This window comes from Galeopterus variegatus, unplaced genomic scaffold (genome assembly GCF_000696425.1).
Source record: "Galeopterus variegatus unplaced genomic scaffold, G_variegatus-3.0.2 Scaffold3892, whole genome shotgun sequence".
Classification (NCBI taxonomy): Eukaryota; Metazoa; Chordata; class Mammalia; order Dermoptera; family Cynocephalidae; genus Galeopterus; species Galeopterus variegatus.
Window position 1 is genome coordinate 94,494 of NW_007730003.1, and position 15,525 is coordinate 110,018.

The following is a 15,525-nucleotide window of genomic DNA, read 5'->3' on the forward strand; positions in this document are numbered from 1 at the left end:
GAATCTCTGGTGATGTCATCTTGGCTTTGGTATTTTTAAAAGGCCTTTCAGGTGATTCTAATGTATAGCTAGGGCTGAAAAACCACCAACCTAGTGTAAATGTCTCATTGCCCAGCACCAAGGCCAACTATTTCACTTAGGACTAGTCATGGGGAACAAAATTGTAATGGGTAACGGAGGTAGTTGGCCAAATCAGGTTCACTCATGTAATCCAAGGGTTACACCAGGTGGCAGGTGACACACAAATAATATGTGTTATTTGGCTTTAGGTTGCAAGTCGTGTGCAGGAAAGCAGGCAGGGAGGAACCTGCATTTGCTGAATACCCAAGCTGTGCACGAGGCTCTTTCCAAAAAGCGTTTCACTCATGTTAGGATGGGCATTAGTGTCATTCATAGTTTACGGGTGAGAACACCTGAGGCTTGGTCTGAGCTCTAAGTAGCTGGTCTGAGCTCTACAGCCAGTGGCAGGGCCTGGGTTCAAACCTATCTCTGCTGACTGCAGAGCTCACAGAAGCAGCCCATCCCCAGAGTCAGGAGGACTTAGAGAAGACTGGGATAGCTGTGGAGGACAGTGGTGGCCATGGCTTTTGTCTGACTACCACGTTTTCTTTTCACTCTACTTCTGATTTCCTGGGGAAAGGTCTGGGTGGGGGGTATTGTTAATCATGGGACCTGATCATAGAGGTGGTCCCATGACCTAGTCTAGTCCATCAGAGTACTCTGTCCATTTGGTCACTGTGATTAATTCAGGAATAGGCACATGACTCATAAAGGGCCAGTCAGAACCTTCCCTGGGATTGATATAATACTGAGCCAGAGAAAAGTCTTCTTTGTATTGGGTTTGCTAAGGAGGAATGATGTGAGTATAGAGTTGCTGGTGGCCATCAGACCTGCCCCCCATTAAGAAAGCATGTGCAACCATGACCTAGTCTAGTCCATCAGAGTACTCTGTCCATTTGGTCACTGTGATTAATTCAGGAATAGGCACATGACTCATAAAGGGCCAATCAGAACCTTCCCTGGGATTGATATAATACTGAGCCAGAGAAAAGTCTTCTTTGTATTGGGTTTGCTAAGGAGGAACGATGTGAGTATAGAGTTGCTGGTGGCCATCAGACCTGCCCCCCATTAAGAAAGCATGTGCAAATTTAGGCTAAGCAGAGCTGAATCAGTGATTCTCAAACATTAGCACTCATCAGAATTACTTAGAGGGTTTGTTAAAGCCCAGATTGCTGGGCCCCACCTCCATAGTGTCTGAGTCAGTAGGTCTGGGCTGGGGTCCAAGAATTTGCATCTACAGCTCCTGGGTGATACTGCTGCTGGTCCTGGGACCACACTTTGAGAACCACTGAGTGAAGATATGGAGAGAGTAACAGTGTCTTGGTGACAACTGGGCCCACTGCATCTAGGAATGCAAGCCATCCTTTTTTTTCTTTTTTTTGGTGACTGGCCTATATGGGAATCCAAACCCTTGACCATTAGTTTTACAAGCCGTTCAATTTCATTCTTTTGTTTAAGCTCATTTAAGTTGGTCTCTGGCCCTGGCAAGTGAAAGAATCTGGCTTAAAACAATAGTCTTTGAGACATGGCAATGCTTTCCTGGTTTCCAGATCATTGTAGAAGAGGCAGCCACAGCAGGACAAGATGCTAGTTATAAAGAACATTTGGAAGATGGAGACTAGTGTAGATACTAGAAACAGACTGTGGTGTCTCCACCCTTGGGGATTCTTCTAGGGGCAGCCCCCAGATGCTCAGCTGGGCAGAACCTCTTATTCTGAGTTCTGCCTAGAGACAGAGGCCTGGCTGGGGTGACTTTGAATGGCCCCAGGAGCCTCCCAGCCTCTCCCTACCTGAAACCCAATGTAGAGGAGCAGCAGTGGCAGGATGGCCACAATAGCCAGAGGGGTGGCCATTGTCACTACCAGGATGACCTCTAGGAGTCCAAAAGCATAAATCAGCAAGGACCGGAATTTGTCTGGGATGTCCACATCCACCGTGTCTGTCTCCTTGGAGAGGCGATTCAGAAGGTTCCCGATGGGCGTCCGCTCAAAGAAGCTGATGGGAGACCGTACCACGTCCCACAGAAGCTTCTGGAAGAGCAGGCTGCGTGTCTGTCTCCTTGGAGAGGCGATTCAGAAGGTTCCCGATGGGCGTCTGCTCAAAGAAGCTGATGGGAGACCGTACCACGTCCCACAGAAGCTTCTGGAAGAGCAGGCTGGATGCTTGGACACCACCTAGGAGCACCGTGGCCATGGAGGCAAACAGCCCAATGGCTAGGGAGGGAGAAAGCATCATAGCATGAGGGCTGGAGTCTCCCTGGGGAGCCTTGGGCAGATCTCCCCAACCACCTTGGTGGCCACCCTGATTGATTATCCCTTGATGGACCCACCCTCTTGGGGGTTGAATAGTGTCTCCCAAAATTCTTGTCCATCAAGAACCTCAGAATATGACCCTATTTGGAAATGGTCTTTGCAGATGTAACTAGTTAATGATCTTGAGATGAAATCTTCCTAGATTTAGGATGGGACCTAAATGCAATGGCTGGTATTCTTATAAGAAGAAGGGAGGACACAGAGATACAGAAGAGAAGATGTGAAGACAGAGGCAGAGATTGGAGTGATGTGTCCACAAGCCAAGGAATGCCAAGGGTTGCCGGCAGCCACTGGGAGCTAGGAGGGAGCCATGGGGTGGTTTCTTCCCTAGAGGCTCCACAAGGAACCAAGCCTGCTAACACCTTGATTTCAGACTTCTTGCCACAGAACTGTGAGAGAATAAATTTCTGTTGTTCTAGGCTACCAAGTTTGTGGCAATTTGTTGTACTAGGAAACTAATACATGAGGGTACTTCAAAAAGTCCATGGAAAGTTTCATATTATCATTAGTTCTATTTTTCCATGAATTTTTTAAAGTACCCCCATACACCCTTCCTCCCAGTGCTAATCTACGTGCTTGAGAAGGGGCTAATTTCATTTATCTTTTGACTCTGGTGTGGGGCAAATTTCATCCCTGGCCAATCTGAACCACTGCGATTTGTTCAGGGATAAACGTATGACCCAAGTCAGGCCAATGAGAGTGAGACCTGGGTTTTTGCTAGAACTTTTGGGAAAGAGGTACTTGCTTTTTTGAGGTGGCCAAGCTGGAACTGTGGAATATCACCTTGCCACCAGCAGGGTAGCCTGCCTGGACAAGAAGCTGCCACAGAGGAAGGAAATGAAGTAACTTCTGACAGCCTTGTTTGGACCCCTGGATCCAGCCATACCTGAAGCTAGTTATCTACAGATACCAGTCCCATGAGTCAATAAACTCTCCTGTTGCTTAAACCAGTTTGAATTGGAGCTGAATTTTCTGTTCTTTGTATTCAAAAGAACCATAACTAATCAGTCTCTCTGGGGAATGCAAGCCATCCTTTTTTTTCTTTTTTTTGGTGACTGGCCTATATGGGAATCCAAACCCTTGACCATTAGTTTTACAAGCCGTTCAATTTCATTCTTTTGTTTAAGCTCATTTAAGTTGGTCTCTGGCCCTGGCAAGTGAAAGAATCTGGCTTAAAACAATAGTCTTTGAGACATGGCAATGCTTTCCTGGTTTCCAGATCATTGTAGAAGAGGCAGCCACAGCAGGACAAGATGCTAGTTATAAAGAACATTTGGAAGATGGAGACTAGTGTAGATACTAGAAACAGACTGTGGTGTCTCCACCCTTGGGGATTCTTCTAGGGGCAGCCCCCAGATGCTCAGCTGGGCAGAACCTCTTATTCTGAGTTCTGCCTAGAGACAGAGGCCTGGCTGGGGTGACTTTGAATGGCCCCAGGAGCCTCCCAGCCTCTCCCTACCTGAAACCCAATGTAGAGGAGCAGCAGTGGCAGGATGGCCACAATAGCCAGAGGGGTGGCCATTGTCACTACCAGGATGACCTCTAGGAGTCCAAAAGCATAAATCAGCAAGGACCGGAATTTGTCTGGGATGTCCACATCCACCGTGTCTGTCTCCTTGGAGAGGCGATTCAGAAGGTTCCCGATGGGCGTCTGCTCAAAGAAGCTGATGGGAGACCGTACCACGTCCCACAGAAGCTTCTGGAAGAGCAGGCTGGATGCTTGGACACCACCTAGGAGCACCGTGGCCATGGAGGCAAACAGCCCAATGGCTAGGGAGGGAGAAAGCATCATAGCATGAGGGCTGGAGTCTCCCTGGGGAGCCTTGGGCAGATCTCCCCAACCACCTTGGTGGCCACCCTGATTGATTATCCCTTGATGGACCCACCCTCTTGGGGGTTGAATAGTGTCTCCCAAAATTCTTGTCCATCAAGAACCTCAGAATATGACCCTATTTGGAAATGGTCTTTGCAGATGTAACTAGTTAATGATCTTGAGATGCCATTCACAGCCACATGGATGAGCATGGAGAATATTATGCTGAGTGAAATAAGCCAGGCACAGAAAGAAAAATATCACATGTCCTCACTCAGAAGTGGGAGCTAAGAGAGAAAGAAGGGAGGAAAGGAAGACCACAGTGGTGCGCTGGACTTGCAGAGGGAGGGGACAGACGAGTGGGGTGGGAAGAGGGGGAGGGAGATGAAGGCCGGGGATTAATTGGGTGTGGGACACAGAGAATAATCACAATTTGTGGTAATGAACATGCCGATAGTATTGATCTGGCCATCACACCTTGGGCACAAGTGGTGACAGCCAGCTTTGTACCCCATGAATATCCATAACCAATAATAATAATAAAAACGTCCTTGTGAAACTGTACTATCATTTTGCAATATTGTTACCATTGGGCGAAACTGGGCAGAGTCTACAATGAGTTCTCTGCATTATCTGTTGCAATGCATGTGAATCTACAATTATTCCAATAAATAATTCAATTAAAAAAAAAAGAAAAATACAGGAAGTGGCCGTGATGTGCCTGTTACGGAGAGGTCTGGCTCCGTCTGGAGGCTTGGGTGGGGGCACCTTGGAGCTGCCTTCTGCTTGTGGGGAGGGGCTGGGAGAGATTCTGAGGGTGCCAGAAAAGAAGAGATGTGTCCTGTCCCCCCACTCCCTCCAGTCTCATCTTAAGGACAGGTCTATGCGTGGACCCAGGACATTTTGCAGAAATGTTCAGGGGGGACAGGGTGAGTCCATGATGGGTGGGCACCCCTTGGTGCAGCTGGGAGGATGGGGGATGAGGAAGGTGGGTGAGGGGTACCTTGGAGACAACCGAGGAGCCCGAAGATTGAGCCGCGCAGGGCTGCCTGCGTCTGCCGTCCATCCACCACCGGGTCGTCTGCCCACAGGCTCAGCCAGTAGCCGCGGCAGAAGGAGGCTACTTGCTGGCAGAAGAAGAGGAAGAGCACGTAGAAGCAGAGCGAGGTGCCCACGGCCCGTAGGTAGGTCATGTACATGGCATTCTTCACCTGCAGCACATGTGGGGGGAGGGCGCCCCAGGTGAGGGGGAAGTTGGGGCAAGGCCACGTGAAGCTCCCCAAAACGTGCCAATGGGGCAGACCTCGCAGGTCCTCTCTCAGTGCCTCCCACCAGGAGCACTGTCTCCTCTGCAGGCTCCACCTAGCCTCAGGACCCCCGTCCTCTATACCCCCTCCAGTGGTCCGGGGACAGACTGAAGTGCTTTCCGGTTTCAGTGTGTTTTCTTGAACACCTTCTATGGGACAGGCATGTGTCTCTATAATCACAATAACCTCCATTCATCAAATAAAGAAACTGAGGCACAGAGACGTTAAGCCACTTGCTTAAAGGCCTGCTCCTACAAATCTGAAGTTCTCCACACAGCTGCAGCCAGAGTGAATTTTTTTTTTTTTTTTTTTTTTCCTTTTCCCATCTCAAAGCCTTTGCACCTGCTATTCCCTCTGCCTGGAATGGTCTTTCCCCTGCTCTTTCCATGGTTCCTTTGCATCCTTCAGGGCAGCTCAAATGTCACTCCTCAGAACATCCTATCCAAGCAGACCCTGACCTTCAGCTGGTCTCCATTTCATCGTCTCTATTTTCTTCATAGCACTTACTTATCATGATCTGATATCTAGCTTATTAGCCTAATTGTAGCCTGCCTATTGTCACTAGCATGCAATCTCCACCAGGACAGAGACTTTATCTGGCACATAGTGGGTGCTCTGTTCATGTTTGCTAGCTGGCTGGGTGGGTGGATGGATGGTGGTGTAAATGGGTGAATTGTTGGGTGTGATGGATGGATAGGTGGGTGGGTAGATGAACGGGTGGATGAATGGTGGGTGGTGTGGGTGAGTGGGTGGGTGGATGGGCATATCGGTGGATGATGGGATGGATGGGTGGATGGATGGATGGACAAAGCAGTATAGAAGAGGAGAAATAGTACGAGCTTCAGATTTGGACTGACCTAGATTTGAGTTCCAGCCTGGTCACTTGCTAGCTATGAGAACACAGACAAGTCTTAGCTCTTTAAGAACTCAGTTTCTTCATCTCTAAAATGGAGGTATCACCATCTATTTTATAGGGTGATTGTGAGGTCTAGAATCTTACTTGGCACACAGTAGATGCTCAATAAAGATGAGTATCTCCCTGCCCCAGGGCTGTATCTGGTGGGAGACTTGGGCCCTCAGGGGCAGCAGCGGCAGTGTGTGGGGAGGGGCGGGGGCTGCTGGTGGTTACCCTGCCATACTGCACACGGTCCTCTCCTGTTGGCTGTCCTGCTCCCTCAGGATCATCTAGAGGAACCCCTGTCTGGGCTTCTGACGTGATGCCGTCCTTCTCAGGGATTGACTTGAGGGACCTGTCATTTAGGGGAAATGAGGACAAATCAGTGTTTCTCCCACTGGCAGCCACTGAGCTCTGGGGTACACTTTCCACTTCATTCATTCATTCATTCATTCATTCAATTCACACGCTGACTGGGTATCCTGCTTCCCTCCTCCTTGTGTGGTCCTGGTTAAATGCCATCTACTATGCCCGGGTCAAGCAAGCCTGTTCTTCCAATGCCATTTCACTGAATGAACTTATCTGCCCAACTTTGGAATTCTGTTTTCAGAGTTTTTATTTTGGCCTAAGCTTTGATGCAATTTTTTTGCCCTTACTGTTTACCCTTAAATTTGTCAGTTCAGCTTGGCAGAATGTCAACTTTGCACAGTTCAGATGCTGATGGTTTCTTGATGGCTTCAGATTCCCTGACGCCTTGCTCAAGTAGTTCCTTGTGCCTGAAATGCTCTTTTCTGGCTAACTCCCACCCAACTTCTGGTGCCATCTCCCCCAGGAAGGACATCTTCCCTCTGCCATCCCCCAGGCTGCCAGTAGCCTGAGGCAGAGCTGTAGTAGCTTAACCACAGATCATAAGCAAGGAATAACTGCTGTTGTAAGCCACTGAGACTTGGGAATTGTTCCTTATGTAGCACAGATAGAGTAGGTTGACTTAAGTTCTCTGTGCCTCAGTTTCCCCAGCTATAAAAAAGAGGATAATATCTATCATCCATTATCTATTATGTATCATCTATCAATTTATCATCTATCATCTCTCTATCTATCCATCCACCCATCCATCCATCCACTCACGTATCTAAATATCCATATCTACCTACCTACCTACCCATCTATCTGATCTTACTTGGGATTCTTGTGCACTGTGAGGACAAGTGGGATTGCTCAGAGTGTGACTCAGGAGTGCTCTCAGGGTGGCTAGATGGGATGGGGAGAAAAGAGCTGTGCCCAGCTTCAATTATCCCCAGGGACCAAGTCCACTCAATGTCCCGTGCACAGGTGGTACTTAAGCTCAAACCACCTGGCACCCAGTGGCTGTTGTCTGTTTCATGAGGCCACCCTCCGTAAGAAGGAGAACACCATGTGGCCAAGTCCCTCTGCTGCAGACAACCCCACAGTGAGTCCAGTTGTGCTCTGGCTGTAGGGGGCTGGAAGAAAAGTGGACAGCAGGTCTCCTCCTGGTGACTCCCTGCCTGTGTGTTCTGGGCCAGCACCAAGTGATGCCAGGAGTGTAGACTTGAGCCCTTTGCATAGACTGCCTGTCAAAGCATGAACAACAGGGCCTGGCATGTCATTAACAACTATGGCAAGGCTCTTTCTTTGGAACCAGCCCCGCTCTACTCTGGCAATGAGAAAACTCAGAAGCACCTTCCTCTAAGAAAACTCTGACATGCCCACTTTAAAGCATTCAGCACATGGGGGGAAAATTGTTTGCTCCATGAAATGACCATCTGGGGACTTTGTCACTTTGGCCAACTGACTGTCAAATCATTTTGGTGTATTATCCATAGCTGAGCACATGAGGATGTTCAGCAGGTGCTCTTGTCATAGTGGTTCTGGCTGCCCCACCTGCCTGAGATATAGGTGGTCACACAGCAGGCCCTACTTCAGCCCTAGCCTGGGCCCTACCCATGTCCAGCACCACTGTGAACTCACCTCTCTGGTCTGGGCTTGGGCCTTCCCCCTGCAGAGGAGCCTCCAGGGTCCTCAATGCTGGTTGCAGGTTCTGTTTCTGCAAGGTCAAGGAAGTCCTGTCACACATCCACACACTGGCTCTGACACCCACTGACTGTGGTCTTAACCTCCATGAGCATCCGTTTCCCCTGATCTGGTTCCTGCCACCTTTCTAGCAACCTCTTTCAATCCTTCCTGGGTTCTTCCAGGAATATTATTCATTCACCCCCTCATCCATTCATTTATTCATTCAGCAAATATAACTGAGCACCTGCTATGAAGTTGGGGTTGGAAAAACAGTAGTGGACATTGTACAAAGTCAGGTTGCCTCCAGTTCCCCTGATACCCTTGCTCAAGCAGTTCCTTGCACCTGAAATGCTCTTTTCCAGCTAACTCCTACCCAACTTCAGGTGCCATCTCCTCCAGGAAGGACACCTTCCCCCCACAACCCCCGACGCTGGCCAATAACCCAAGGCAGAGCTCTAGCAACTTAACCACAGGCCCTTAAGCAAGATATAACTGCTGCTGTAAGCCACTGAGACTTGGGGGTTGTTTGTTATGTAGCATTGCCACAGCAAAAGCTGACTGAGACACATGGGCAGGATCTATCTTCAAGCTCCAGAAAGGTGACATTGTAAATTGACACTAAGGGTGTTTACCAGGGTGGGCTGGTGCTGAGCAGATGTTTTCAGAAGAGGTAGACCTTGAGATTGGGGGAGACCTGGATGTGAGTCCTTGCTTTGGCATGGAGGGGAAGCATGTAACCTTGTGATTAAAAAACATTCTCTTGAGTCAAGTTCTTTGGGTTCAAATCTTAGCACTGCCACATAACCTTGAACGGGTTCCTTAACTTCTGTGCCTCAGTTTTCTTGTCTGTGAAATGGCTATTAGAGTAACATAACAACCTCAAAGGGGTATTGGGCTGCTTACGTTAGCGAATGTACGGGATGTGCCATTAGCTGTTATTTTTTGCTCGCTGTGGATGAGCTTGGATTGGTGGCTTTCCTTCCAGAATCTCATCATCTATCCAGCGGGCTTTGTGTTCTCTGGATTATTAGAAGCCCTAGCTAGCATGTCTTAGCCTTCTAGGTACCAAAGACCTTCTTGCTCAGTCTCTGTAGCAGCCATGAGTGTAGACTCTGGAGTTGAACACACCCAAGTTCTAATCTGTGACCTTGGGCAAATGACTTAACTCTCTATGACCCGGTTTGCTCATCCGTAAAATGGCAGCAATAACTGCACCTGCTGTGTCAGGGCACGACATGAGATAATGTATATTTATAGAAGCAGTTAGCTCCTGGCTCGTAGGCAGTGTCACTGGCTCTTACTGAAGGGAGACGTGGCCTCTTGGGAGAACTATCTGCTTCCAGACCTGGGCCTGCAGGGAGAACATGACCAAAGTGCTCCACTCATGCCAGGGGGATGTTGGGAGCCTTTCCCCCGAGGGTGGCAGGAGCCAGGCACAGAGAATTAGCAAAGCCCAGCCAGTACCTCCTTCTCCTCCATTTTCTGGCTGGCTGGCTTGATCCAGAAGGCCCACCAGGGCCCCCTTCCTGTGCAGAAGCTCCTCGTAGGAACCCATCTCTGCAATGGCCCCATCTGCTAGCACCACGATCTGATCAGCCTGGGGCAGGACATGGAGTGCGTGGGTCACGAGAATCCGTGTCTGGGCAGGGAAGGGGTGCGAGTTACATTCATGAGCATGGCCAGTCTCCCAGAGCTGGGGGTGGGGGGCAGTGTCCCTGGGCTCAGAGTGGGGAGAGCTCCCCTTCTTGTTCCTGCCCTCTTTTTTTGAAAACAGCTTGTCTACATCGAGACACAGAGGGGACTCCAACCTGTGTTTTGAAACAAGAAGACATGGAGTTCACCTGAACTTGGCCAATAACTTGAGGCAGAGAGCTAGTAGCTTAACCACAGCTCCATGAACAAGAGATAACTGCTGCATAAGCCTGAGATTTGGGGGTGTTTGTTACTTAGCATTGTCACAGCAAAAGCTGACCGATACACAGAGGAAAACTGGGCTCAAGGACAGGGTGGTGTGATAGAAGTGATTAGAACTGGACTATAAGGGCTTCTTCTGCTCTTACGTGCCTTCTGACCCATGTTCCCAAACTTACTGTTCCCTGGAGCAGCCCGCCAGGCCCGATGACCTGGCTGAAGACATGCTGGCCGACACGGGCATCCAGGGCCGCCAGAGGGTCATCCAGCAGGTACACAGCAGCCTTCCTGTACACAGCCCGGGCCAGGCTCAGCCGCTGCTTCTGGCCACCAGATAGATTCATGCCCTGTGGCCACGAGAGGGATAGGACCTGAGTCTACACCTGCTGGGTGAGGCTGGGGCAGCTGGGCCAGTGTCGATCAAGGGCACATCTGCTCATCAGGGTGAGGTGCAGCTCACTGTGCCTTACCCCCAGGGCCACTCCCAGCTTTAAACACTTGCTCTGAGAGTCTTTACCCAGGCAAGCAATCTTGTAGCGTCTTTTACATTCTCCATATCTACCTTCTCTCCTCCTGATCACTTCTCTGTCCATTTGTCTGGCTTCTGCTCCCATGTCTCCATTGATACTGCCTTCATCGAGGACACCAGCCGTTTCCCTTTGCCCAATCCAGTGGTAGCTTTTCAATCCTTCCTTCCCTCCTGCCTTCCATGAAGGTGAATAAAGCAGGTGAGGACATAGGTGCAGTAGCATGAGTTGGGTTAGGTGGTCAGGGAAGGTGACACAGGTGAGGAGGAGCCATGTGGACTCCCTGGGGAGAGCTGTCCAGCAGCAGGAACAGCAAGTGCAAAGGCTCTGAGGTGGGAGTGTGCTTTGGGTGCACATGGAACACTGCAGAGCTCCACGTGGCTGGAGAGAAGCAGGAAAGGGTGGCATGACAGGAGGTGGGGCAGAGGGATAAAGGGACCTGGATCATGGGGGACCTTGTCAGGGATTGTCAGGACTGTGGCTATAACTCTGAGGGAAATGGGGAGACCCTGGAGGGTTCTGAGCAGAGGAAGGATGTGATCTGACCTACGTTTGAACAGAATCCCTCTGGCTGCTGTGTTGGGATTAGACTACAGCGAGTGAGGACAGAAACCAGGAGGCAGCCAGGAGGCTACCACAGCAATGGAGAAGAGAGGTGACAGCGGATGGGACCAGAACATTCCAGGTCTGCTTTGAAGGTGGACCCAACAGGATTTGCTGATGGAGTAGATGTGGATGTAAGAGAAAGGAACCAAGGGGGATGCCAAGAGTTTGTTTCTGAGCCTTTGGAGGATGAGCTTTCATCGCCGGAGTTGGGATGGGCTGTGGGAAAAGTAGGTTGTGGGACATCAGATGTTTGGTTTAGCACATGACAGAGGCTGGACAGATGCAGAGGGCAGCAGCCACCCTTCCCTTCTTGAAATTCATCCCTTGGCCTCCACAATGCCTCGTCCTGCTTCCTGGATGTTCCTTTTCAGCTGCTCTCTCTGGCTTAATCTTCTCCTCAGCCCATAAGGGGGCTCCTTAGAATGCTCTCCTGGGCCTTTCCCCTTCTCCCCAGAAAACTCAGGGAAGGGAGGAAGGAAGGAAGGTCTGAAAAGCTACCATGGGATCCCCATAATGTGAAGTCTCACTTTTCCACTGATAATGCCCTAACCCAGAGGTCAGCAAACTCCTTCTGCGAAGGAGAAATGGCCAGAGAGTAACTGTTTTAAGCTTTGTGGGCCATATGGTCTTGGTCACAGCTGCTCAGCTCTGACCTTAGAGCGCAAAAGCATCCATGGATATTAGGTAATTGCACAGAAGTGGCTGTGTCTCAATAATACTTTATTCACAAGAGGAGATAGTATTAAAGTATTATACAAGGGGAAGAGTGAGCCTTGATGGGGTCTGGGAGAAGAACTTTCTAGATGGTGGGAGCGTCATGTGCAAAAGTCCTGAGACAGGAGTGTGCCTAGACCCGGGTTTCTCAACCTGAGACTGTTGGTAGTTTGGACTGAATAATTCTTTGTTGTGGGGCTGTCCTGTGCACTGTAGGATGTTTAAAAGGACCCTCAGCCTCTACCTACTAGATGCCAGTGGCGTCCTCCACCAGTCGTGACAACCAAGAGTATCTCTAGACCTTGCCGTTATGTCTCCATAACACTTTATTCACTATGCTTAGTCATAGTTTCTAACCCCTGCCCAGTCCGTAGCTCCAGATGTGTGTATCCTGTTTACTGGTGATGTGGGTTAACTGTCCTCTCTGACGCTCATGTGGGAGGTTGATTCTGTAGGGTCCCACCAAGAAGAAGGCCCTCACCAGATGTGCCCCTGGACCTTGGATCTCCCAGCCTCCAAGACTGTAAGAGATAAATTCTAATTTCTTTATAAATTACCCAGTTTCAGAATTGTTATGAGCAACAGAAAATGGACCAGTACAGTTGGATGTCTCTGTCTAGATGCTTTGGTGAGGACCAGAGAGGGGAAGCAATTTGACCAATGTCACCCAGCAGGGCAGGCAGAGCAGGACAGTAGTCTGGGTCTTCTGTAATCCCTGCCATGACTCTCTGCCTCTCCTTTGTCTCTATTTTCAATCACTTATTGATTAATAACTATTTATTAAATACCTGCTATGTGCTTGACCTGAGCCTGACCCTTCCTCTCCCCCACTTCCCTGCCCCCCTTTCCCTCTATCATACTGTCCATAGATCAAGGAAGCAAATGCCCCTGGCTACAATGCCTCCCTGTCCCAAGAAGGCCCCAAGACCCTCACCTGCTCCCCAATTGGGGTGTGGACTCCTGCAGGGAAGCTGTCCACGTCTGGCCACAGGGCACAGGCTTCCAGGACTCTCTCCAGCCATGGTGGGTCCAGCTCCTGCCTGAAGCACACGTTCTCCACCACGGAGGTGTTCTGCACCCAGGCCTCCTGGGGCACATATGCCACAGGACCCTAAAACACAACTCACGTTTGGAGATGGAGGTAGGAGCCAACTGACGAGTAGTGGTAGCAGGGCTCTTGGTGGTGGGTGGAAGGTGAAGGGAGTGAATGGAAATGAACTTGGTTCTGAGAAGGAGGAGTGGAGAGGCAGTGGAGAAGGGGGCACTTTCAGGATGGGGACATCCTAGTGGCCTCACCTTGATGCTTACGGACCCCTCCACCTTTGACAGCTCCCCGAGGAGGGCGGAGAGCAAGGAGGACTTCCCTGCCCCCACTGGACCCACGACGGCCAGCAGACAGCCCTGGGGCACCGTGAGCTCTATCCTGGCAACCCAAGAGGAGAGACATGTCCCTGGTTAGGGCCTAGCCCACATCTGTGCACGATGGGTGAGCCCCAGACAGAGCCAGACTTTCCCGCTTGTGACTCTGGGAGGACGTGCAGGGGTAGTTCTTCCCTCGCCCAGTCCTTGTCTGGCTACTCGAGCAGCCACCTGCCCACATCTGTGCACATGCACATGCACACACATGCAAGACACCACACACACACCGCATGAGCACACACAGGCACACATGCACACACACGCACAGGAGTGTGTCCATGGAAACACACACCCAACGTGCACACACATTCAAGCACCTGCGAGTGTACACACACATGTGCACACATGCTCGTGTGTATATATGTGTGTGCACACAAGCATGCCGCACACATGTATGTGCACACCATGTACACACCCGCAGGCAGGCATGTCTGCCCACATGTACACATGCACACACAGAGTTGACTGGTCCGAGGGTGTGACCAGCATTGTCTCTCACCTGGGCTGTCACTATGGGCTCCTCACTACTCTCCCTTCTTCTGCACCTGTCCAGTCCTGTTGTGTCCTGCAGCCCATCCTCCACCCAGTGGCCAGTGGGACCAGTTAAAACCTGTCAGATCATGATGCTTCCCAGCCAAACCCTCCAGTGTTCCCATTTCACCCAGGGTCAAGGCCCAAGTCCTGACACTCCTGCAGCTCGGCCTCCACCACATGGACCTCCTTACTGTTTCTTGAACTCAACTGGCCAGTGGTTCTTAACTGAGGGTGATTTTGTTCTGCAGATGTCACTTGGCAAGGTCTAGAGATATTTTTGGTTGTCACGACTGGTGGAGGACGCCACTGACATCTAGTGGGTAGAGGCTGGGGGTCCTTCTAAACATCCTACAGTGCACAGGACAGCCCCACAACAAAGAATTATTCAGTCCAAACTACCAACAGTCTCAGGTTGAGAAACCTGGGTCTAGGCACACTGTCTCAGGACTTTTGCACATGACGCTCCCACCATCTAGAAAGCTCTTCTGCCAGACCCCATCAAGGCTCACTACTCCCCTTCATTGTAATCTCAGCTTGGATGCCAAGCCATCCCTCACTACTTATACCCCTTACCCTGTATTCTCATTTGCACCTCACCCACCATCAGGATGTCACCCCCCAAGAGCAGAGCCTGGTCTGTTCTCTTTGCTCTGTCCCCAGTGCCTAGAACAGGGCCTGGGCACACAGTAAGTGCTCAATAAATTCCACAAGGTGAGAGAATGACAACACTAACACTGCCCAGGTATTTTCTTTTTCTTAGGAAGTCTTGGAGCTGGCAGGGATTTGGGGCCTGAAAAACCCAGCCATAGAGTTGGGAGTGACAGTGACCTGGGACTGATATGGGAGGCATAGAAGTGGTCACAGCTGACCAGGCTGAGCCTTGAGGCTCCTCTTGGCCAGGCCTCCCTTGGCATCACCTTGGCCAGCCTGGGAGCAGAGGGGTGTCTCACCCCGATGGTGGAGGCTCAGATGCCCTGACCCCCCTCTGCAGGGGCTCTTGCTTTCCCAAGACTATGCCAGGGCCAGTCCTGAGAACCTCCCCGGCAGTACTCGAGCCAAGCCTAACCCACCCTCCTGCCCCAGGATGGACATCTGCACCGTCTTTCAGGGAGGAAGGGCAGGAGCCACATGCATCTTCTCCTGTAAACATGAAGGTAGCGGGGCTGTACCTGTGGAGGCAGGGAGGGCTGTTCTGGGACCAGGCGAAGGTGCCATTGTGCACTGCGATGCGATCCTTCCCGGCAGCTGCAGGGCACAAAAGGCCAGTTCCAGGAGACCCCCCAGCTGGCTGGCCTCCCCGTCTGAGAGACCTCCAGGCATGGCCCCCAGAGGCAGCAGGCTGCAGCCCTGCTATTCACTGGCTTGTGTGACCCTGCAGTGGTCCCATTCTCTC

The 15,525-nt window shown here is 50.7% G+C and overlaps 1 protein-coding gene across 1 annotated transcript in view; it reads right to left on the reverse strand.

The window, feature by feature from the left end:
- ABCC6 (ATP-binding cassette, sub-family C (CFTR/MRP), member 6) overlaps positions 1-15,525 on the reverse strand; it is a 52,763-nt gene that overhangs the window by 10,742 nt on the left and 26,496 nt on the right. Inside the window, exons 15-23 of the mRNA XM_008586231.1 lie at positions 15,302-15,377; positions 13,476-13,602; positions 13,114-13,290; positions 10,512-10,679; positions 9,886-10,060; positions 8,377-8,452; positions 6,622-6,742; positions 5,189-5,396; positions 3,832-4,142 (exon numbers count right to left, since the gene is read on the reverse strand). Of these exons, the coding sequence (XP_008584453.1) occupies positions 3,832-4,142; positions 5,189-5,396; positions 6,622-6,742; positions 8,377-8,452; positions 9,886-10,060; positions 10,512-10,679; positions 13,114-13,290; positions 13,476-13,602; positions 15,302-15,377 (1,439 nt within the window). The remainder of the gene's footprint in view (positions 1-3,831; positions 4,143-5,188; positions 5,397-6,621; positions 6,743-8,376; positions 8,453-9,885; positions 10,061-10,511; positions 10,680-13,113; positions 13,291-13,475; positions 13,603-15,301; positions 15,378-15,525) is intronic.